General features: G+C 39.1%; 2 protein-coding genes and 1 pseudogene across 2 annotated transcripts in view; 2 read left to right on the forward strand and 1 right to left on the reverse strand.

The window, feature by feature from the left end:
- Positions 1–25925, forward strand: part of LOC145486923 (polycystin family receptor for egg jelly-like) — a 231845-nt gene that overhangs the window by 28706 nt on the left and 177214 nt on the right. The gene's annotated exons all lie outside the window — the stretch shown is intronic.
- LOC145488703 (uncharacterized) lies at positions 1471–7525 on the reverse strand (annotated as a pseudogene).
- LOC145488704 (polycystin-1-like protein 2) overlaps positions 7724–25925 on the forward strand; it is a 35834-nt gene continuing 17632 nt past the window's right edge. The window contains exons 1-7 of the mRNA XM_081467626.1: positions 7724–10258; positions 11501–11564; positions 13441–13455; positions 13871–14242; positions 18081–18458; positions 21837–22034; positions 22907–23321. Of these exons, the coding sequence (XP_081323752.1) occupies positions 11510–11564; positions 13441–13455; positions 13871–14242; positions 18081–18458; positions 21837–22034; positions 22907–23321 (1433 nt within the window). The 5' untranslated portion in view covers positions 7724–10258; positions 11501–11509. The remainder of the gene's footprint in view (positions 10259–11500; positions 11565–13440; positions 13456–13870; positions 14243–18080; positions 18459–21836; positions 22035–22906; positions 23322–25925) is intronic.

The raw sequence follows: 25925 nt of genomic DNA on the forward strand, positions 1-25925 counted from the left end.
AATTTATGTGAACGATCTTTGTATCGACCTGGTTCACATAGCTTTTTGTTAGCAGAGCGCTTTAGAATCGATCCTGCCTGTAGCTGAAACAAATATTTATAATAAAACAACCATTACGTTGAGTTCCGGGTTGCATGAAAACATGAAATAAACATCAATTTGCAAATGTGCATTTTATTTGCTCGATAGCTGCTTTGAAGGCACGTAACAATCGTATTTCCAATTAAAACCTTTCGAAAACCCCTCAAAATCATGAAAGATCATTCGAGAACAATGTTTTGGCACATTCGCTGATAGCTGTACCTGGTTATATCAGAAAAAATGGAAAACTTTGTCTACTCACCAATTCGCGTCACTTCCAAGAGATCTGTGACGTCATTGCGGAAACCTGGGGAAAGAAATTTTAATGCCGTATCCCATAAACCAACGCGGGCCATGCGGGAAGGTTTGCAACAAAGAAGTCGTTCCACGGAAGAGAGATATTTATTCTAAATTAGACTGAAAGTGAAAGGTCTAAGTCTTACTTACTAGGATGTCTTCTGTGGGTCGAATCCTGGTATAATTCTTTCGGATTTCGTCAGCGCTCGATTCTTTCCTGTAGAAGAGTGTTGAATTTATATCAGGAGCCATAATCGGGGACGGAGACCGTAAGTGCGCGCCATTTCTAGTATTGGGGCTCTCCCCATGATATGGGATAATTTTTCTATTTTTAGCACAAATTGCGCCATCGCCAGCGGCACACGCGCGTACATGCTGCGAGCATTTTTGCGGATGTCGCGCGGGGAAAATGGCGTGCGAAATTCCCGAAATTTATCATGTTTTTGGCCCACAACTCAACGCGTTTACGTCTGTTTGAATTTTGCGTAAGTCTTTTCGTCGTAAGCTGCTCAAGTTTGAGTGAAGTAAGACAGTGTCGAATTTAGGTATGTTCCGCTTTAAGCTTATATATATCGCTGACCAAGTTGTGCTCCGATGCTTCTTTTACATGAGCTGTATATTACTCCACTTTAAATTTTACATATGTTGAGGATTAACAGCTTTTCCATGACACAGCAAAAAACTAGCTGGATACATTTAAATATAGCAGAGTTTCAAGACTTCATAGTTTCCTAGCTCCTCTTGCCACACGCTTGCGAGGAATTTGCCAGTCTATCGCGACCGAAAAGTAAAACAAAATAATTGCTAGTTTGAGTTTCGCCTGAATTGTAAGCAACGCTTGATGTTTCATCAAGGCCCAATAACTTTACGTCCGTAGATACTGCTCAGTATATTTGTGTAAAAATCCAGTAAATTATCTGTTGTCGATGAATGAGAGCGCCCGCCGATGTGTATTTTGTACAGTCAGTCAAATTGTACTTCTGCCGCACTTTCGTGTGAAAACGAACATCGAGCTCAAATAATAACTCTATAAGAGTGAAGAATGATCATCGCAGTTAATTTTCCAATTTAAGCTTCCCGTTGAAGCCCTGATTATTTTTTTTTTTTTTTTCAGGCTTCTTCTTTCCAATTGCTTAAATTGGAAAATTAACTGCGATGATCATTCTTCACTCTCATCTACAACCGCAGTTCATATATGAATTATTTCACATAAACTTCACATAATAACTCTATAGTTTTTAAACGTGTTTAAGATTGATAAATGTTTGAGAACATGTTAAAAGCTAAGCTGAAAATATGTGAATAAAGCAGAAATAATCAGCAAAGTTACGATGACGCTCTCTTTAATCAACTTCAAATAACGATTTCGATTTTGTTGATCGAGTTATCAAAACTCCTTGTCTATTTTCATTTTCGCAGTGTAAAATTTCACTCTGTTGAAGAAACACACATGATGTTAGTAGCCGTTTTGCGCCGGTTCGTGAAATTTGTTGCAGCATTTCAGCACAAAAGATAACGAAAGAAATCTTTGTCAAGATTTGTTGACAGTTGAAAACACCGACTCGGACTTGAAAGTGCACGACCTCCACTATGCAAATGACTACTTGTGCGCGTCAGACTTTCCTTTCAAAAGCTTTTGCAAACTCGCCAAACAAGCAGAAACAACAAGAAACCATCAAAACAGGTTTTGGTTATGATTAAGCATTGTCTGAGAAACTCACAAATTAACTCGATACCATAGTAGAGATTCAGTTTCTTGCTATATTCTTAAGTCAGAACAAACGCAAAAGCAAGCGCGTAAGCTTGCAACTAGCGCGAGCAGATCTTATTATTCATTCCCAGCGCGAGATTGAAGTCTTGTTTTCGACCCTGTAAAACCCACCTTTTTTGTTAGCTCAGAGCATAAAACTACATACAAGCGCCCTGGTTCTAAGTCTCTGCCTTATTCCCTGCCATCGCTGTGAAAAATATGCAAGAGAATCTCTCAACTCTCACCATTTGATCACGCAACGTGACAACATCCACGCGGGAGCCCCCGACATGTGCGTGGATCCGCGCGGATATATGACGTCAGGATGGCGCAATTTGTTCTCAAGGGCCCATTAACCGATTTATGCGCGCGCTCGCGCGCGTTGCTAAGGAGGTGAATTTTTACTTCCGGTTACTTACGTCAGCCTGAGCACGGAAAATAAAAACAACTCAATAACTTCCAAATTCGCTAACATTTTAGATGTTTTTCTTTGTGTTTCACAAAATGCAAAGTAAAAAAAGTGTAAGCAAAGACAAAATAAGAGAAAGACAGAAAAACAAGACCAATAGAAAGAGAAAAACTAACTCCGTGTGGCTTTGTTTGATCTTACCGAAGTGCACTGGTAGTGTAAATTGCGCACGCGCTGATAGGGTAACTTCCAATATATATCGAGCGCACTTCCGGTTTCTTCAAATGCTAAAGGAAACGCGGTTTTTCATTAACTCCAGCCTTTTGTGACGTATTTCGATTAAAACCAACGTTGGAAACATAGTTATGTATTCCTTTTTCGAAATCATGCTTTTTTCAGAAAATTACGAATTTTTTTATATTTTGAAATTCTCTCAAAATCTGACCGTTTAGAAATGAAACAAAATCTATGCATGGCGTAATGAGGATTTAAATTAAAATATTAATTCAATGAAAAAAATCCCGATAAAGTAATTTGCCTGGGAGCCTTTGCATTTTTCCAGTATTAGTCAAATGACAGTGGGCGTGGCCTGATGACGTCATCACTAGTATTACTGATCATGAAAAAGTTAAAACACATGAAATAACGCTAAAGTAACTAAAAATGATGAGGTTATATGAGAATAAATTTTCCTTAGCAACGGCTCGAAAAGATCGGTTAATGGGCCCTTAAAATAGAAAAATTGTCCCATATCATAGGTGCGCGCGGATCCCAAGACTTACGGTCTCCGTCCCCGATTACGGCTCCTGATTTACATTCAATCAGTGAGTAAATTTTGACGGAGTACTCAGTTTTATTCTGCGGTGGAAGTGTTGTTAACAGATCTAAACAAGCTAGCTGTCGACCGACTCTGACGAGAGTCGGATCTTTCAGGACCGGATATCTTTCCTCGGGATTTCCATGGACGTGCAAACTAGGTGGGGAAGTTTCCTGTAGGCCTCCATCGGCTGGTCGCTTCAAGGGTGGAATTTTTAGTAGCAGCTAGCGCTTTTTCCATTGGCTGAATTTTGGCTCTCTTTGACGCATCAGTCCTACCGTAATCCGTCAAACTTGATCGACTTCTCATCAAGATGGACAGACTTGGCCAATCCGGTTTTAAGTGCAGACCAGAACTGCTGGTCACTACCGAGAACAGCTATAACATAAAAAGGATCAAAAAATGAAATGAATAGACTTCAGCCCTCCTTTTGCAAATGTGTATGCAGGGTTGTGCAACACATCACCACTTTCTTAAACTGTAAAAATTCTGTTATACCCCATTTATGTAAAATGTAGGTTTTCATAATTATACAGGACTTTTAGTGTACCGGTAGCCCTGTTTTTTTTTATTTTTAAGTATCCCAAAAAGGGAGCAAACTTGTGAAAGACATGCACATTATTCCTAATTTTAAAAGTACTTTGGTGATATTTCAAAATGGCACTTTATACTTTGGCTTTTGTTACTCTTATTGTGTAGTTCTAAGAAATATCCATAACCACCCTACAGATCCCTACCTCCATTGTGTCAAGGAAAGTAAAGCTAAAGAAAAATTTCTGGTGCCTTGGTGGGTTTAAACCAAAAAACCTTCTCTGGAGAAGATGTGGATATTTCCCTGCACAATACAATCACTGTCAGTGTAAACTAGTTTGAATCGGCACATTTTACCTGCTCCAATTTTTGCAATTCGCAAACATAGCGTTTCAGCTGACCGAAGGTCAAGGTGAGCAGTACCAGGGTAGTACTCAGAAAGGGTCTACCATTCAAATTTTTACGCCCAGTGTTCCCAAGATTTTGTTTGGCGAACTCTCCGTGCTTTTCTTTGGTGGGGTTTTTTCCACACAGTTCAGTCTCAAAGTGTTCTGGCAACTCTCTGCATCTGAAACTGTGTTTCTGGACACACTCTATACACACTCTATACACTATATTATTTTCAAATTATATTTTACAAAAAAAGGGCATGCCCGCAACTAGCAAAGGCTAATCTAGGCGTGCCATCCCTTAATAGCCGAATTACAAAAACATACGAAATAAGAAATTAATTAATTAAATTGAAGGAAAAAATACAGTATTAAATAACAACAAGAAATCCGTTTCATTGACCTAATTTAAAATATTAAAGGTACAGCTACAGTTGGCTCTGGTGGTCTAGGGCTTCTGGGATTGGATGAGTGGATTTGGCAGATGAACTGCCAGTAGATAATCTTCTCTCCTTACCATCCCCACATGTGCGTCTAATAGTTTTTATTTCTTGCCCAGTCAGTGGGTGTTTAATTGTTTATAGTTCTTTAAGTTGTTTGTAAAAAGTATGACCACATTTTTTTGTTGTCTCATAGTCATCATTCCCCAACCAAAGGGCAACAGTCAAAGCCATGCTAAGTAAATTGCAAGGCTCGATTAGTTTCACTCTTACACTGGTTTCTCCTGTCAGATGACGAGACCATTTTAGTCAAGAAAAGCCATCTGTGTAATCCATTAAAGTCAGACAATTATTGGGTGTATTGATTACACTCTGAGTACCAGGTTGGGTAAGAAACAATGACAATGTACTTTTCAATGTCAACATGACCTACAACCACTTCTCCAAATTCACTGAATTCTAGACCAAGTTGTTTCCGTAATTCTTGGTGAGTGTCATTCAGATGACCAAAAATCTCATCCTTGCTTAAAATTGGATTGATGCCAATGGGCCCTTCCAATATTTTCCCCCACTTGTTTCTCAGTACATCTTGTGTTTCTTTTTGACCAATCGTAAGTGACCCCACAATTCGACAAGAAAATTCCATAAATGCCGAGTGCTGTTTTCTAAAAACAAGGCATAATGGGCTCCTGGCATAACAACATTCTCGAAAAAAGAACCATTGTCAATTTCGAGGAGCCAGTCGCAAGAATAAGGTTTGTTTTTTGAAACTATTTCAGTGAACACTTGCCTCTGGTTGTAGGAACCAGTGCTTGGTGAGGGCTCTGGACAAAACAGTGCTTGAAGTTCTGGGTAGCGCAGGAACAGTTCATTTCTGGACTTGCATAATTTGCTGTGAAAATCGCGAGTTCCATCAGTTCTGTGGAGTAAAAAGTCAACGGGTGACACAATTTTGGCAATCCTTGGTAAAACTAAATCCACAAGTTCTTCATCGTTCATACAGTTCAGCAGCTTGCTGACCCTTTGCTTCCTTGAATAAGGGTTACTCTCGTCGTCTAGAAATTTTTCTACCCATTGTCTTAATGAAACCCGTTTCCGGGAGATTGGCAAGCAACCGGGTTTGTGCTTCGGATAAAGACGAAGATGTTTTTGTAAAATTTACCACAGTTTTGAAATGGGCAATGAAGACGAATTACTGACACGGCGTTACACACATTTCCCTTGGCTTGACAAGACATCCAAACAAATAATAAAAAGCCACAATACAAACAATTAGTCGGCAAAAGAAACAATATGTAAGTACATTAAATGTTGGATGTCGCCTCGTCAAAAAGCGCGTAAAAATTGTGCCACCCGCGACAATGAAACTGACTTCGAGAGAGCAACGAAGGCTCCATCAAAACTTCTTTAAAATCAGCACTCATAAACAAAATAAAATTAAGACAAACACACCATTCCCAAAAACCAATAACAGCTTTCTCCTGGCTTTCGGTAATGCGAGTAACATTTTCTGTTGATAAAGCCAATGTCCAGTACATAACAAAGAAATAAAAAAGCTAACTTCATACAACGCAGGAGAACATCGAGCTTACGTTTGGACTGTCTGCAACGCTCCTCGCTAAAAGCTGTCAAAGCATTCAACAACGCAGAGTTTCTCTTCTTGGCAATAACTGCATTGTACAAACTACCCAATGACAAGTCTTCCCACTTGTTGACGGCGAAAGTATTTTACTACATCGAACTCGCATCCCGTCGACCAGCCGCCATGATTCGAAAACAGATTTAATTGCTGCACGCGTTGGTTTATGGGATACGGCATTAAAATTTCTTTCTCCAGGTCCCGCAATAACATCACAGATAACCTGGAGCAAAGAGCGTGGGAAAACGATTCTGCAATGTCATACGTACGGTCAGCGGTTAGAGATCGTAGTCATTGACAATGCTCCGTAAACGCTGTGCTTCTGCTAGTAAATTCGCATTTTTTTTTTCCTCCGTTTTGCCAAGCAACTCCCTCTTACGAACATTGACAGGTTTGACTAACCGAACGTCTACCGACAAATCAATCGTGACTAATCTTCACGTATTTTGTTCCTCTCAATCGTACAGTCGGTCATTCAGGCATTAACCGGGAAGCGATCTTCGCACATCCGAGGTTTGATTAAGCACGAATATTCTTTTGTTACACGATTTTGGTTAACGGACACGCTCGATGACACAGAATCTACGGCCCTCTGGCCGTAGATTCAAAAACACAACAAAACAGGTAAAATGAGCCCAAATTATGAAATACTCAATTTTCTGCTATGCGAAATGTATGGTTGATGTCTTAACAGTATATGTAGCAGTTTCTTACCAGTCCTAGCTTAGTTTTCAGTGTTTACTACAAGAGGAAGTCGCAGTTTGCCCAAGCAAGACGTGCCCCTCTGGTAAGCCCTTCCATGTATTGCATAATTTTGGTGAAAAATGTAATCTTGATTACATTCGATTCAGAGTTATATATAATGTTTCCAGAGGCATTGTTTCATATTAACTGATTGTCCCTAAGTATTCTGACTTAACGCTTGAAAAAGATGGAGTTTCCTCTTTGCAGAAGGCATCGGGAAAAGCATTTCAACAATTTATTTGTAGTGTATGGGTTAATAGAATGTGAAAATAAGCTCTTATTCCCAGGTATTTGTCAGGTGTAGGTGCAAGGTACACGGATCCTTTTCTCTGTCCTTGTCATTTATTGTCTGATAACGACTATTTAATACGACCGTTGAAGTGGCAAGCATCAGTGTTAAAGAAATGCCAAAGAAAACGTACCGGATAGCATGATAAATGAATGATTTTATTCCGCGAAAGAAATCTGGAAATGATCACTAATCTTCAACTACATGAAGAGCAGTTTTATTATTATTATTATTATTATTATTATTATTATTATCATTATTATTATTTTATTTCATCTTAGAAGTTACAATACTCACTTACAAATACATACACATATAATACACAGTGGACCTCTTTACAGATATATATTACACACACTCTTTTTTAACATTATAACGACAAGCTAGCGCAGTACAACATTATAATTGCATTGGTTTTCAATATTCTTGCCCCATTTTTTTAAGATGGATGGGCAACTTGTTACAAGATTTGGTGACCATCATTTCAAGTCGGTGAATCGTCTTAATCCTAGCGTTTAATACTATAATGGATGGTTTGGTTTTATTACATCTGCAGGAATAAATATATTTTTTCGCAATCAACAAAATTTCGGTGGGGCCAAACCACCCCTAAAATGGGGCATGTAAACGTGTGTTTTGCAATAATTTTATGAGTTTTGAGGATTTGTCCACGAAACTTGGCAAGGAGGTATGGGACATTGACCAATAATTTTGATTTTAAATGTTACAGAAAGTTTCAAGTTATGACGTCACAATTAATGACTTCATACCAAACTCGTAAATTCAGTTTACTAATTTGGAAACGTTTTTGCCCGTGTTCGAAGGTAATCATCAAGACAAGTTCAGTGCCGCAAACCGTTTGTCCATATCACAAAAACTAGCTGAGATATGACTTTTCGAAGTTTGAAGTTTGAGTTTGCCCAGGAAAGAAGTTCCCCCGTGCGAAATATTTGTAAGTTAGAGTTGTTGTTTTGGTGCCACTATGTCCAGTTATAGTGCAGATGGGGCTTCCCAGACGATAAGAACAAATGTAATACAAAAAGTCACAATGGAAGATTTTCTTGTCACTGATAAAGCCGCAAAACTGTGTTTGTGACGTCATAAAATGTGACGTTATCAATTCTTTGATCTTTTATAATATCGCTATAAAACACAAAACTAAAATTCTAAAATCATACGATTTTTGGCCACTCTAAGCATTATATCTCAGCAAAATATTAGCTTTCCCAGAAAAGAGCTGAAAAAAATTTGACAAGGGTTTCGATTTCTGAGAAAAAGTATGGCTTGGTAGGTTTCCCAAGGGGGACGCAAATTTATACAGTATCAAGGATATTTGTGACGTCATCATTTAAGATTTTGTGTCGGTCTTGATGTCGAGACAATCGGGACAAGAACGCAAGCTCATGCGCCAAGTTTGGTGAAGAAATAAACAAAGAATACCAAAATAGCCCAAATGCCCCATTTTCTGTTTTTTTGGCCCCACCGTTTACAAATAAATCTCTTTTACAATCCATTATACCTTCATTATGTCTTTATTAGAAAGAGGTTCAATTTCAATATCTAGGTTGCTCATCCGTTTTATAACTTCTGCCCAGAATTTCTTGGTGTAATGGCAAGTTACAAAAAGATGTTCAAGAGATTCGTCTGCTATCCACAAAAAGAGCGAGCTGGAGATGGAATTATCCCAATTTTGCTAAGGAGGACATTCGTGGCAAGACAGCTGTTGAGAAGTTTATACAGTGGAACCTCGATTTAGCGAACGTCTATTTAACGAAGTCCTCGATATAACGAACGATATTCTATCTCTTTTTTTTTTCAATAAGTGTAATGATAGCACGCTTCTGTGAGTTCAACAATTCTCCATGATCGTAAGAATAATTTAAAGTTTCAACCATTAGATTACTTACAATATTCCAAAAAGCCTTATAAAATTCTGCCATTAAGCCGTCATCAGTTAGTTCAAGCCAAATTCTCTCGTATTTTCCTCGGAAGTTTATTCCATCTTCTCTTGCATCAGTGTGCATAATTGTATGTACCTTAGAGCATACAGTCTTACGTTCTGGACAAGTCAATTGTTTTCCTTACTATCTCACAGGCTCTTTCTACACAGTGCTGACATTACATTCATATATTGCCTATGTTGTAACAAAGACTAATTTTTTGAGGCAACATTCAAAAACTACGATAAGTTTGAAAATGAAACATTAAACATTTTAGAAATTACGTCTGCGAGAATTGTCTTGTTTGGGCTAATCTTTGACAGTTTACAATGTTAGAATTTTAGAAATGACATCTAAGAATATTGTTTGGTTGGGTTAATTTGACGGTATGACAGTTTAAAACAGTAGTGAGTAAATAATAGCCTTATAAAAATACAGTAAAGCCCAGAATTGAGACAGGCGCGGGGACAAGGTGTAAAACACTAAGTTTTCTTTAGTTCTTTGGACAATATGTAAGCAAAGAAATTTTAAGACGAACAAGAACTAAATTTCTTTAATCAATCACTATGCTGCTAAAGAGGAATCTACCGTTAGGCTCTCTTCCTTCTTAGGTTCAACAAGTAAAATATCATTAATTATTAATCAAGTTGGCCTTTGCGTGTTTTTAATTAAACAAACTGTGAGTTGTCTACTTTTATCTCCACAGAAAGAAAAGTTATCGTGCAGCAGGAATTTTCAGTTTGAGACCGAAGCGCGCGCTTCCAAAAAAACAAAACAGCAGACAAGGTAAAATGGACCCAAATTACCAAATAATTAATTTTCTTTCGGCAAAAATGTATCGTGGATGTTTTAACATCTTGTTCATCATTTCAGTGTAGTCGGTTTACCACAAGAGGAAGACACAGTTTGCACATAGAAGGCAAAGCCTTCTGGTACGTTTTTCCTAATAAGTACTTTTTTAACAGTAGGTATTATATAATTGTAACATTTTTTTGGGATGAAAAAGTCATCTTCTTCCAGTGGTAGTGTTCCCATTGTTGCGTTAGTATTCGGAAATTACGCTTGAAAATTATGAGCTCAGCCGAGAGCAACTCTAGCTTCTGAAGTGTTCTTCAAACTTTCCAAGTGCATCGTAAGTCCATAGACGCACAACCAAAAGCACGAACTAGTTCTTCGTTTAATAGATATTTGGAACAATCGAGTAACAACGTTATTTCGACGATGCAGTCATATTCTCTTTTATGTTCAGTTCAAGTGCGTCTTTGTCAGTACGCTCTGGAGATAATTAAATCTACAATGAAAGACCGTCGCTACCGTTCATAATTGTCCAATAAACGGAGTATTTTTCTTCTTTAAGGTGGTTGGAATTTCCGACATTTTCCTATGTCATATGTTATAGTCTTTTCCACTTGCATTGATTCAACAGATGTCGTTCAGTCACGCTCGGGTACATTTCCTGCTAAGTCGGCAGAGTGGGTTCACTATTTTTGAGTTTTTTGAGGTCGATTTTTCTGTTGTCTCGTGAGTAGCTTCCACAAATTTCAAGTATTAGAGTCTTGTAACTGCCATAGTTTTTTTCTTTCTTTTTGACTGGAATAATTCTTTGATTTAAAAGAACATTTTAAAACAATGGTAAATTAGAATACTTGTTTTAAAAGACTTCAGGCTAACCCTGGACAGTTTAGAGTTTTGAATGATGGCGAAAAAAATCGCTATTACCTCAGTGCTACATTTGTATAACTACAATAAAATGGAGAAGCGAGACAGGTTCTGACAAAGGTCTTTGAACTATTTATGAGACAAGAAAGATTTTCAAACCGAGGAACAATTACAGAGACAACTCTTTCATTTTCAGTTTGCTGTAATGATCTTTCATCACTTTGCTGCTGTTGCCGTACTTTCCTCTGTTAGCTTCTCGTCCTTTCCTAGTTTAAAATGGCATTAATTATTTATCGCGTCGATTAACTGTTCTCCTATGAAATAAAAAAACCGTTGTCAGCAGTCGTAGCTACTACCGTTTGGTGAATGTAGAAACGTCAACTCGAATTCAAACCAACAACTCGCAACTGGCAATTTCAACTCGCAACTCAACTCGATTCGCATTCTTCCCACTCACAAACTTTACACCAAAACAGAGCAAAATTAAAACATACGGTTGATGTGGTTTTCTGCAGGTATGCAAGATGATACTACTGTTATTTCTACAAGCCATTGTTCTTTTTGGCGCAGCACAGAAAAGTAAGCCATTCACTCATTTAATCTTTGTGCTATTGTGTTTTAACATTGTGTTCCCTGTGGCTGTGATCGTTAAGTGTAGCACCCTGCCGGCCACTGTAACACATTCAAGGCCCATGGCAAATTAGAGCGCCGGCATTGCCATTATAAAAACCACCACATTCCTAGTTTTCAACATCTTGCACATATATCACGACAGTCCCTAAGATCTGTGGTAAAGCAGAATTCTGACGAATACAATGGAAAATGCAGTATCATAGAATATTTTCTTTCAAACTTTCAACTAATGCTGTTCTGATAAAGTCTTTCTTTCGATGTAAAAGCGCATGGCCAGAAATTGCGGACATCGCAACGGCGCACGCGCGAGGTTACTTGACAATATGGCCGCCAAACACTCAAAGGAAATGTATGGCAGAAATAAAACAAAATAAAATAGAGCGCGTTCTGGCTTACCGGGAACAAGTGCCGCGATCCGGTAGAGTTCTTGAAAGTTTCCTCGGCTATTCTGATAAGTTGGTTTTCACCAACAAATGTTACTGGCCCTGCTTTTAATCGATGTTTATTTTCGAAGCTTGGCCCATACAATGCTCTACAAAACAGGGGCTTGAAATCCCATTTTTGCATCCCAAGAAGATTTTGATCCTCTGTAGCAGACAACATAATCGGGATATCCCAAGTGCCGCGATCGCTTGAAGAAAAGCACCGTATGATGTACTATTTGACCAATTTTCACCTGCGATGCTGATTTCCTCGCTCTGCTTTTTGGTTTTAAAAAGCTTGCAAAATGACGGAAATTAAGCTCGTAAACAGCCACGCTAAAATCCCCAAATCCGCTGTCTTTGCACGGCGATATTTCGGCTGCAAATGGTCCGATTTTGCTCCAAAAGACATCGTTTGAAAGGCAATTTTCTCTAGTTTTTACTTTTATGCAATTATTTCGGTCAGCAGTTATTTACATGCCCAACAACATCTTTTTGTACAACAACTTTTTCTCTAATGTCGTTGAGCCCGAAGTACGCCGTACTGAACAGCGGTATGCACCACCAAAATGTGTGCTACACGTATGCCGCACGAAAATTAACAGACTCGATGTCTGGAATTTCTGGCCATGACTCTGTCAATAAATACTCATGCATGGTTAGTTAAAGTGATTTAACTTTGACTTTTTAAAACTTAATTAACTGCTTCCAACAATTAGGCTTAGAGTCTCTAAAAACGGTTTTGAAGAAAAGAAGCCGTCGCCACTTAGCTTCGGCCCTCTATGGTTACCCTGCCGGGGTCTTGGCCCTCATTGGCCGAAGAGTATAATGACTCGGACAAGACATTAGAAAGGGATAACGCCTGTAAGCTTTTCGGCATTCATGCCGTGATCATCTTCAAATAAGCCTTTTCTCAGTCACGACTGATTTCCTATCAAGTTGTTATAAAACAGATTAGGCATGATATCCACAGTGGAACACTCGCGTCACGGTTCACCCCAGTTTAATACGGTCACCTCGTTAATACGGCCTGGTCACCTCGTTATTATGCCTACTTTATTCTGGCCCGAGCGAAAGCCCAGTCAGTCGTTGTCTTATTTAAAGAACCCCTTCAATACGGCCACCCCGTTGATACGGTCACCCCTTTAATACGGTCACCCCTTTAATACGGTCACCCCTTTAATACGGTCACCCCTTTAATACGGTCACCCCTTTAATACGGTCACCCCGTTATTACGGGCAGATTTTTGTGGCCCGTTGGTAACCGGATTAATGGGGTTCCAGTATAAAACGAAATCTAAGTACAAGTATCAAGATTTGAGGGTTGTAGTACAATTTTTTCTGAATTGATCAACCTTGTTTGAGTTTGAATTTAATCCAAACTTTATGATTATTTTCAGCACCTACCCGCGGAGGTAAGTAAAATATCTAGGAAAGGTAATGGATTTGTTCAAATTCGGCCGTTCCTGTTGAGAAATTCTTCAATGTTTTCGTTTAATTTAATTTGCTGCATTTCCTCATTCAGATCACTATGCGTTTGTTTTCTGAGGTCAGCAGAATAGAATAGATTAAGCTTTCGTGTTTACAAAAGACTGCAGTGATTCTACGAACCTTATATTAGTTCAGATCAGAAAAAGGTACTCCTCACGATAAATAGTGAGAAAAAACTCTATGAGGTTATCTAATGATCTAGGTAAATATAATATTTTTGGACAAAACCGGAAAGAATAATTAAGTAAAGATCAAATACCCTACAATAAGGAGTCACAATTAATTTTCCATGACTCTAAACTCTCTTGTTGTAACTAACTGGTATGTTTTTACTTGAAGTGGATGGTTGTACAAATTACGCGGTCCTGAGTGAAGCAGACCGCGCTCAAGGAAACGCAGAACCGCCTCATGGCAGAGACGATAGTACCCTGAAACCGGGTTGGTATCGTTTCCAAGGAGCTGCCGGGGATCGGATACCGGACAAATGTGTTCCCTTGAATCACTGCGGTGTTAAATTTCCAGGTTGGCTTAATGGTGCACACCCGACAGTCGCTGAAGGAGTGGTGACACGTAAAGTCTGTTTTAATATTTTCCCAAACTGCTGTTGGGGTAGCAACATCATTAAAGTGAAGAACTGCGGCTCTTACTACGTGTATGAGTTACAGAAGACACCTACTCCGCTCAGTCGCTATTGTGGTAACGCCGGCGCTGGTAAGTTGCATTGATCAGTTGTGTTAATAGCCAACCTGAATGACTGAAAATATACCATGAGCCTGAAATATGTTGACAAACCTCCCAGCGTATCTAATCGAACAAAATCGAACCAAAATTCAATCGAACTCCATCGTTCGATTGAGTTCGGCAATCGAACATCTATTTTGCCGTGAGTTCGATTATCGAACAAAATCGAACGCAATCGTATTCAATCCGATTCGATTTTGTCTGGATCCATTTCTTGATAAGTAAATCACGCAGGAGTCAATCCTTTATTGAATGGAATTAATAGAACAACGTCCAAACATCAAACTGAATGTCAATGTTCGGTTATACATATGCACAAGAGAACAAAACGACAGTTAAATACTGAAATGCATTATTGTTTACATTTTTATAATAGTGGGGAGAAAATGGCTTCTGTTCTGAATGTTGCCGTGATACTCAAATAGAAGTTGCACTATTTCATTAACTGCTTTGGAACCGATCTTCTTAACAATACGACACTCTGCTCCCACATCAACGCTAAAACGACATTTTTGATACCCTTTTACAGCACATGTAATGTCGATACATGCAGTCTCATCCCGGGTCTCCTGGATATCACTTTCGGTTCTTGACGCTCTCGACATTTCTTTTGGTACTTTTAGGGTTCACTGAAAACTGACAGTCATTCCACCTTCAGTAGAAATTTCCCTCGACCACGTGGCTATTATGGGGTATTATGCAGATGTGACAATCGTCCTATCAAATCGCTAACAAATTTAGGATTCAGGGAGATTAGGGGAGCCGTTCACCGTACAAAATTTCCACAAAATACACACTTGTTTGACAATAGTGTAAGGCATTTCTTTTTTTCATTATTTCGTTTTTTATCAGTGTTAATATTGAAACATAAAAATCAAACAAACAGGAGTTCGGTAATCGCACGTTTGATTGAGTAGGATTTGTCGACCGTTCGGTTATCGAGCATTCGATTTTGTTCGGTTGTCGACCGTTCAGCAGTCGAGCGTTCCATTTTGCTTGATTGACCAAATTTCAGTGTGAGTTCGATTATACTCGATTACCGAATCCAATCGAACAATTGGTTTTCGATTGGGTTCCACAACCGAACGTTCGATTAGATACGCCGGGAAACCTAGAACGTCAAACAAAATAAGAAAGAATAAGTTAATATGGCAAGCCTGAACAAAAATGTAGAGAAGATACCCTACAAAAAGGAAGGACGTGCAGGAATCAATGAAAACTTGAGATTTTCTACATTAACTGTTACTTTTTTTTCTAACTTCCGAGGCCGAACAGAAGCCATGTTCACCAATCTTCACACATTCACGGTGCACCTGTCAGAAGGTTAACTTTCCGATCACGCAATTAATATGCATGCATGCACTGTCCAAAATTTAAAACTCAATTTCTCTTCGGCAGTTTATCAGGAAAACTTGGCACCGCGAAACACACCATTGGCGATCTTGCCCGGGGTAATTATGATTGTTCTCAGTCACTCAACATTTATGTCAGTGAATTTTCCCAAAGTAAGATCGGTTGCATCAGTCTTTCCCCAGGGAATCCTTGCATTTACCAGGAACAATGACCTCGCGTACTGTAACCGCGGTTAATTTGAAATCTAATTTTCTCAGACATAAGTCACTCTATGAAAAATTGAACACCTTCATTCCCTGGGTACGTGCAACCTTACCAAAGTAATTTGAAATTTCTTATTTTACTACGGAAAAAAAATTAATAGAGGAAATCATGTTTATATAGGTGATGTAACCACGGTTACGATGACAAGTCTGATGAAAATGAAAGGTCTAAGCAGTACAATGGTTACTGCGAGTACATTAAAAATCTTGCCACGTTTCTAAGGCAACTGAACTTTGAAATGGCCGGCCATGGTTTATCAGTCAACAGTCAACATGGTTTATCAGTCAACATATCGAGTTGAGGATAGTTCTAACATAGACAGATATACTGAATAGGTTTAAATCAAGATAAACGTGAAAGTTATGACTGTAGACTTATAAATTAGCTTTCTACGCGTAGTCCTTGGCGTCGTAAGACACCAAACACCTCTGTGAGAAACTTCAGAATTGTTTTACAGAAGTAAGAATGAAAGGGACGGTTCAAACTACTTGGCATGCCAATGTTAGAGCCTTTGGAGATCTTTTTAAAGCCGGAAGGGGGCAGCAGCTAGCAGCTCTACTGCTTAGGTCAGAGAGTTTGTTAACAGAGGAAAAGAATTCGAGAAGAAAGGACGCTTCTTCAGTGAGCTAATAATACGTCCAACACTGATATCGAAAGAGCTCCTTCGCGACCAGCATTAAGGTCGAAGTTCACCAATCTTCTACTCACGGAACTTGCGCCTGGTAAAAGGTTTAACTTGCAGAGCACGCCCTGCAAGTACACTGTCCAAAAACTCAACTTCTCACTGGCAGTTTACCCATCATTAACCCTAGCCTGGGGTAATAAACAATTATTGGATGAGGTTTATGTGATATCCAGATTAATCCCTACCGAGAGCTTGATTACTCTGGATATCACAAAAACCGAATCTAATAATTGTTTTATTATACACTGAACAAACAAAAAAATGAAAGTGATGTTTTCTTCTTCACTGACAGCAAGCAACACAAGGCGCGCGAACTTGACATGACACTGTGGTCACACATGACATGATTACCCGTGACCTTGAATGCCCTTGACATGATTATTATATAATCTGCAGCTAGATGACGTCACAGGCGCCGATTTCGAAAATTCACTGTACGCTTTCAGCCAATCAGAAAAGAAATAGTGAGTTCAATATATAATAATGATGGTTATCTGTCAATAGAGAATCTCCGTTCTCGGGGAGGGTACTCCCAGAAAAATTGGGTGGGGGTGTGCGGCGAGTTTCCCAAAACCCTCACCCGTCAACTAACATGTGATAAAAATCTAGAGACCAAAATGGCCAAAATCGATACCCTATTTCTGACCAAAACGGCCTAAAAATCATACCCTTCCTATATAGCCAATTAGTACTGTCTTCCAATACAATAAAAAGAAATTCCTGCTTGTTAACTTGGAAAACCATTGTTGGCTTTCCTAGAATTTTCGATCGACAAAGAAATGAATGAGCTACGGTAAATCCTCTCGATACATTACCAAGAACAGAGATATCTTTGACGGATGAAAATGATTCGGGAGGAAAGCAGGTTTCTTCCGTAAGCAGTCCTAATATGTCAAAGTGTCTGTGAAGAGGATTTAGATAAAGTTTTGAACGACTAGTGGATTTATACTAAAACAGTTAGACTATTCGATCGCTCTCGATTTCTTTGCGTAATAGGTGACTCGTTAACTATTATTCATGTCATAAAAAATCTCGAGCTCAAAATCTGATTGCTAAATATTGCCTCAATAGCCACGTTCTAGCGTTTAAAGGGGATTTCGAGAGCAGAGTCTCTAATATCTCGCTTCACGTAAAAAGCTAAGCAAAACGATAAGCTGTTTTCTCAACATAAGTCTCATTCGAATTTTTTTGCATGGGTTTTCATGCGTTTTACCGAAGCCAAAATTCGACATTTGAAACGATATCGACGACGTCATGACCTCCTACAACATATTTTCTAGCTCAGCCCTGCCACTCGGTCAATAAGTTCAAACGTTTGTGCCCATCCGAGCTTGGCTTTATTAATGTACTATGGCTTGCTATACGCACTTAAATTTAGACGCTGAGAGGAAAAACCCCTTCCCCTACCCCACCTAAGGTAATAACAGTGGAACATAGAAAAAAGGAAACATTTCCTAAGTTATTACTTTGTTCACTTATTACTGATTGAGTTGATTTCCTATACAGCATGTGTTCCACCGGGAGAATTCCTTGAAGGATCGAGTGGATTCTTTACAAGCCCGAATTTTCCAAACAACTTCTACACAAATAGCAATTGTACCTGGAATATCACAGTACCCCTTGGCCGAATTATTAAACTAACCTTCTTCACCTTCACTTTGGAACAAAACCAAAGCTCCGCGTGTATTGGAGAGCCAGAGGGGGCCAGAGTTTTTGTCACTAATGTTGCCTCGGATGATGGCGCTCAAGAATTTCAGATATGTGGGCGAGAACTTCCTGCTCCAGTGTACTCTGTCGGAAATACCATCCAAGTTACGTTGCGATCTGTTGCCAATGGTTACCCAGGATTCAATGCATCTTATGAAGCGATAGATGGACTACTACGTAAGTCAGTTTCTTATGACAAAAGAAAGAAAATGGGGAGCAATATGGTCGTATATCTACCATACTATAAATTAAATTATTTCAAAACGAACAAAATATATACAGAGAAAACCTCCCTAAAAGGCTATAAACGTGCAGTGAATTTAAGTTTCAGCCTATTCCTAGGATTACCTAATGTGTGCGTTGCGCAGTGTATGTATTAAAGTTACCTGAAACGTTTTTTTCTCTTTGGTCTTCTTGTTTCAGTTAAGGGACCGTTCATTTTTTATGAGGGAGGGGGGGCTGGTGGGATTTGGGAAGCACCATTTAAAAATCGCATGACCCCCCCTCAGCTTACCAATTTTTTCACATGGCCCCCCCTTATAGCGGTCATTTTTTGGGATGACCCCCCCCCCAAAAAAAAAAATTGAACAAACAATATTTAGATTTCAACTTTTTTAATATTTCTCTATTATCCCCCTACTTCACGTTATTGTGCTCACTATGAAGACAATATTTACAATCTCTGTACGACAGAGAGCTGTTTTTTAAAAAACAAATCAAAAGAATCTCTTTCTTTTAGTCAATTTCGGATCTCCTAGTTATGGTTCGCCCTGAGCGTGTGGCATTTGGCCTCTCATTGGCATCTTCCTCATCTGAATTGATGAATGCAAGAATGACGTCACTTGAGTCATCTCCTCCCCCAGAGTCAATGGCATCACTGTCATACTCATCATAGTCACTTTCATCCGTTTCACTGCTGTCAGCACTTGCCCTGTTGTCATTTTGTGTCAATGTCCTGGCATTTCTCAGTGTTGGTTGGCCAGCTCTGAGAGGACTCTTCTGCTGCAAGCATGAATGTCTTACAATTGCCTTTACTTTCTCACTCTTGCTGCTTTTCAAATGCTGCTTCAGCCCGTGGTGGTTTGAGTACTTGTTTAGTTCTGGAACACGTAGCTTTTTAAGCTTGGTTAGACCTTCGCACAACTCAGTCCAAGGATAATCCTCCTCCCTACTTAACTTTGCCTTTTCTTCTGCTCTCTTTTTCCTTTTAAATTCCAGCACTTCAAGATGCTGAGGATAATCCACCACAAACTTCGATTTGAGAATAAACTTATCTGCAAATAGAGCAACGCTCTCTGGGTCAGATAAAACCAGCCTGCCACTTCCATGCTCTTTCTTCTTTATATTGTTAATCCAATCGGGGAAAGAGCGCATTACTACATGAGCATCATGAAAGAGGCTCATTCCAAAATGCGCAATAATGGCGAAAGCGACGAGTCGTTTAAGAAAAGGTTTACAGCTGAACGATCCAGGCAGTTTGACATCTTACAAGCAAAAGAAGCAATTTTTCTAGGTGCGGATGGCTGTTCAGAAAGGGCGAGTGAGTTTTCCATGCAACGGTACCAGTTGAAGCCCAGTGATGGAAGAAAACTGAACTTCTCCATCAAAGAGCACAGAGCAATGGTGGAAAAGTTGAATGTCATATTGAAAGATGTAAACGAACACGATTCCACACTCTTTCAGTCCAATGGGCTTGCTTTAAAGCAGGGCGAAGAATTTGCCCACAGTTTTAATGTAAAACAGATCAAATGTACAGAAGCTAAGTTGATGAAGGTCACGCAGGACATGGAAGCACTAGAATATAAGAAGAGCAATTATAACAGCATATTCAAAGGCATACTCAAACAGCACATCAACAAAAGGAGAAGGAAAAAAGAAAACCGCAAAAAGTCAAATGAAAGAAAGAGGAAGCGGACTGAAAACAACGTCCAACGAGTTTATGGAATCTGTGTTGGAAACCCGCTAGGAAATGATCTTCCACAATGCCTTGTGTACCCTCCTAGAACGGCCGTCCCGGAAGAGTGTCTTAAAGTTGAGGATGTTGCCACGTCGAAATGTAGAAGAGATGGGCCATACATCGGCCAGCTCTTGGAAGGGAATTATTTCACCAATGCTGCAAGAAGCAGAATCACCACCAACCTTGAGCGGGAAGTCAGAGATTATGTTTACACCTTCATGTACCCTGAAGAGTACACTCTGACGGAAAGCATTGCTGCTTCTTGCAGCATTGGTGAAAGAGACTCCCATAGCAGCACAAGCGGCGACGAAGAACTCGACGACAGCGGAGATGAAGATGAGTGCCGGTGAAAGTTGCATTCGAAAATAACAGTGTTAAATACTTCTTTTCAGTAGCTACAAATGCTTTTTGTCGCCAAACGTTTTTTTAAAGCAGAAGGAAAGTTTGTAATAAATTTGTATCCTGCCTTCTATGTTTATTCTGTAGCAATTTTTTTGATATTCAAACATTATGCCATTTTAAAGTTTTACTAAAATATTTCACGTGACCCCCCCTTTTTCCCTTATTTTTTTGGGATGGCCCCCCCTCGAAAGCCATTTTTTTTCGCATGGCCCCCCCCCAAATCCCACCAGCCCCCCCTACCTTATAAAAAATGAACGGTCCCGTATGTCCTAGAAACATCACCCTTACTGAGACATCAGGTGTTATTACTAGTCCTTTTTACCCCAGAAAGTATCCAGATAACCTGAACTGCAGCTGGCAGATAACAGCATGCCAGGGAAACCGTGTTAAGCTAGAAATTGACATGGGCCTAAAAATCCAACAATGTGGTCCACAGAACGCGTGCACGTGTGATTATCTGCAAATTCAAAATGGTTTCACGGCTGATCCGGATTCAAATGACAAAATATGTGGTGCACCTGGTGAGACTATAACATATTACTCAATTCTTGAGATCCTGAAAGTGCTATTTGTCTCTGATGATACGCAGTCCAAGCAGTACGACGGATTTTCAGCAACTTACACGCAACTGAGTTACACTTCCCCAAGTAAGAAACAAATTTATTTATTATTGAGCCACAGCAAGAGAGAATGCTGTGTTTGCGAAATGATTCTCGCTGCTATCTGGTAACTTTTTAACGTTAGTGGTACTAGTTATATTTCTCGTTTTTTCGTGACCTTGAAGCTAGTGATCCCCTGGCCTTGTGGTGACAACCTAATGGTAAAACAACAGACCATAAAACCGGTAACTAGATGTTTGTGGAGATCCATTGCAGTTCTCCACATGATTTACGATTTGAAGAGCAATGTTCTGTAAATTTTCTCTGAACTGAAATTGAAAGTTAACTTCAGAGCAGTTTTCCCTAAACTCTGAATCAACTCTCTATAGTCATTAACATATTTTCCCAGGGGTTCTCCCACACAGCAGCAACAACAGCAATGCAAGAATGTTGTTGAATGCAAGATAAACATAAGCGTTATCGGTAACTAAAACATTCACTCTGCATTTTCTTTTGTGATGGGCATAATGACCATCGTATAAGGCGATCTAAGAAGTTAGACATCATAATTGAATTAAAAAATTATATATTTTGCAGGCTCGTCAAGTCATCCTTTAATATCAGTGCCCCCAGCCATTTCATCATCCTTTTCAGCCTCTCAGAAAACACCGCTCAATGTGCTGCCAGCCTTGACACAGAATATCTTAGCAACAAGTGCAATAAATACAAAGAGTATAAATGCATCACGAGCTACTGAATCACACTTGTCATTACTTGAAAGCAGTGTAAGTCGAGGTAAGGATTGAACTTTGTTGTAAAATTTAACTAATAGTATGAACGTTTCATTTCTCCTTACAATGCCTCACACGAAAACTGACGGGAAAATATTTGGCCCTCGGTTATTCTAATTTATTTTTATTATAGTAAAGGAGGCAATCAAAAAGAGGTGCTTGAGCCAGTGGTGTATATGTGACATGAGGTTGCAAGGGATTTTAAGTCCAGCCAAACTTATGTTGCTAATGGTAATAACAATCACTTCCCATCCTTCCATGTCCTCTATCATAATAATTCAAGCCTTTTTTCTGTTAAGCGTTCTTCTGCCTCCTCGTTGTCTAGTTTTATTGAACTAAATGTATGAGTATTGCCGGGGTATCACGAAAGCGATGTATGCTCCAAAACATCGATGGATGATATTTTACAACTCAATTTTTCACACTCAAATTTGATTTCTACAACTTTTAACTTGATTCATGATGTAGAACAACAATTTAGTAGAGAAAGCATTGCTGATATCCTCTTGATATTTTGTTCGTAAGTAAGCACCATAAGAGATAGAAGTCCGAAGTAAAATTTCCAAGCGTACTTGCAGAATTATTTTCTGAGTGATACTTATCAGCACAGCCTAAATCGAAAGTAGAGATTGTTGCCTTCTTGCTTGTCTCTATTTTGTTTTTAATTCTCTTTTCTTAGATATGTTTCAATTATGTAGGTCAAAAAATTTGCTTTATCAAGTTTCTTTTTTCCGTTTTCAAGAACTTTACAGGTTGTAATAGCTGGATCTTGACTCTTGTGCCTTGTTTACAGGTGCACGTGTCTTAATGTTTGAAGCAATACATACAATATTTGTAAACTAATGAAAGTTGTTAATTGATGGTGTTTACATGTAGATGGAAAGTTCTACGAAAGAAAACCGAACCTCGTCGCTATCATCTATGGTGGTACCGAAGTAATCCGAGGACAAAACGAAAACATCTCTGTGAATGCATCACTTTCCTATGACCCGGTTGTTGGACTTGGTAACCACTCCGGGATGAACTTCACTTGGCATTATGGTGAGATCAAAGGCAACTATTCTGGCCTACAGACAGCGGCGAGAGACTCCTTTACAGGAATAAACCAGTCAAATGTTCATTATATTGGGAATGATTCTGGACTTGAAGTCACCTTCAATACTACCTCTTCCATGTTCCAGGACCTGACGACCTTAGTAGTTAAACTGGTGGTGACAAAAGATTATCGCAGCTCAAGTGATCATCAAGTTATACATTTGGTAAAAGGGAATCCGCCTCAAATATCTCAACGGTATGAAAATTGTTTCATTGCTTATCAATCCTGTCACTTGCCCCCTGGTCTGCAGTATGCATTTGACCCCCGGTGTGCAGTTTGCAGTCTGCAGTCCGCAGTCTGCAGTTTACACTGACCGCTCAAGTAACTATATGTTGATTCTATTCTCTACATTATTATGTGATACAGGTAGTAGCAGATGTCCAGCTGATAACACCACGACTTCACACCAAACAAAATAACTTAAGGTCATTCCCCAGTATTGCATTGCGCATCCCTACTACGCATAATTTCACGCGTGATTAACGCGCACGCATTAAAAAATGGCGGCTTTTTCTTTACGGCTGGATCTCGCCATCTCGCCATTTTCTCTGTTGTTTTAAATTGAGTAATAAATTTTTCTGTGTAAAATAAATATGGACCAATTCTCAGTGTAGAACAAATAACAATCGTTCGAAATGTGAATTTAGCAAGCAATCGTGACTACAATCATGGTGCTATTATAAGGATTTATTAGGTATGTAAAAGGTGCTGTTGCTCCTAAATGAACATTGGGATCCGTCATTTTTATTTCAAAATTTAAGTTCCTATAATATAAACAATCGATAGGCAAAGTTTCACAAAAATCTCAGTGCAGGTTCTATTTCAGTGGAATGACCTTAAGTGGCAATTAAGTCCAATTAGAGTATAGTTGAATAAACTGGCTATTCAGAAATAGACAGAATTGAATAATTAATAGCACATTTTAAAATTTATTTAAAATGTTAGTACACCAGAACAGTGCATTAAACAGCACATGCTATAGAGAGACATTAAAGACATATGTTTACCAGATTAAACATTTATTTTATTCCACACGATTTTACAAACCAAACTTTTAAACGATGTCCTGACAGTCCAAGTGTCTTCGATATTCGAAAATGCCCAAGAAGTTCCGATCCGTACCGCACACACCGAGGATTAGGATTTTTTTAACCTATTTTTTTGAACGAAAACTAATATATGAAAAATGTACGATGGCAAGTAACAAAAGGATTACGTAATGCCTAAAGCACGTGAGGCTTTGAGACGGAAAGTTCATGCGTCCGCGAAACCTAAAGAGAGCGACAACACAAAATTGCGGGAGATCAATGCAGCCAACTTGACGCGTACCGCGGCGGCAAAGTCCATCGGGAGTGAAACTTTTGGTACTTGCTACCCGGGCAAGTATCGGGGAATTGACGTTGTTATAAAACAATATAAAGAAAGAAGTTGTCGAGGCGGCGAACGCTTGTCATTCCTACAAAGGGAGGCAAAACATGAGGCCAGTGTTTTACTGCGGTTAGGAGATCACCCAGGTATTCCACTTTTATTTGGTGTATGTCTAAAAGAAAAGCCAGTGAGCATTGTCATGAAATTCCATGGAGACGGAAAAGATATCCTAACAGTTTACAAAGCGGCTAAGAACAACCTCATTAGTGAAAAGAAAGAATGGAACACTATTCTTTGTGAGACCGCCGATGCCTTGGATCACGTACACCGTTGCGGTTATGCCCACAACGATCTGAAATCGAACAATGTTGTTCTAGAAAAACGCGAAGATGAGCGGCTTCACGCAGTAATAATCGATTTCGGTAAAAGTGTTTTGTTAATTAAAGCAAAGAATCCTCCCGCGAAACCGATGCATGTAAGGGACCAGTACAAGGACAGTTACATTGCGCCAGAACTTGTTAATGGTAGTGGAAAACCATCCATTAGAAGTGATATCTATGCGCTGTCTTTCCCGATCAAATCTGTGTATAGACTTTTACATTTTCGAAACGTTGCTGCTGTGAAGAACGCTTTAGTAACGTCGCCTGAAGAAAGACCGACAATCAAAGAATTAAAAGCGGCTTTAAGTGCTGACGATTAGAGAGGTGCGAACTTTTTTCAAATTTATAGCAATGAGGCACTAACATTTCGTTTCGTTTCAGTTTGATATCAAAATCGCTTTTGTTTTATGATTCCAGGATAAAGGAAAGTGGTGTCAGTGTATTTTTTCGGGTTCCTTTTTATAGTCCAGCTTACTGTAGCAATCAAAAGCGATAGTATCGTGTCATCTCGTCTTAGCTTTAGCTTCTAGTGTTTCATGCTGTAGAAAGGCTAATAATACTCGATAAAATGAAATAATTTGAATAAATTGTTTTGGACATTGTCACAACGTCGTAATTATTTAATTTACTGTCATCTTTTACAGTACACGACTAATTAGAAAAACACCTCATCTGATGTTCCTGGAGCTACAAGGTGTCAAACCATGGCATAGAGTTGCTTATGCAAATTAGCCGAGGGCACATTCAATGTGCCCTCACCTAATTTGCATAATAGGTTTTGAGCCTTTCAAAGCTCGTCATTGGTAAACACCGTGAACGAATGCAATTGCCCGTGTTCATTACATAATGCTTAAAGGTATTGGTAAACACTAACAAATGCAATTGTCGCGTGTTCAACATACCCGCACTTTAATAGATTTTTTTCAGTTATTTCGTCTATATATTTATTTATTTATTCATTTATTTATTTATTCGTTGATTTACTTGTTTTTCAATTCATCACGGGCAGTGTTCTCAAAACCAATGCTTGTCGTTGATTCTGGATGCAATT

The sequence above is a fragment of the Orbicella franksi genome, chromosome 5 (assembly GCF_964199315.1).
Source record: "Orbicella franksi chromosome 5, jaOrbFran1.1, whole genome shotgun sequence".
Lineage (NCBI taxonomy): Eukaryota > Metazoa > Cnidaria > Anthozoa > Scleractinia > Merulinidae > Orbicella > Orbicella franksi.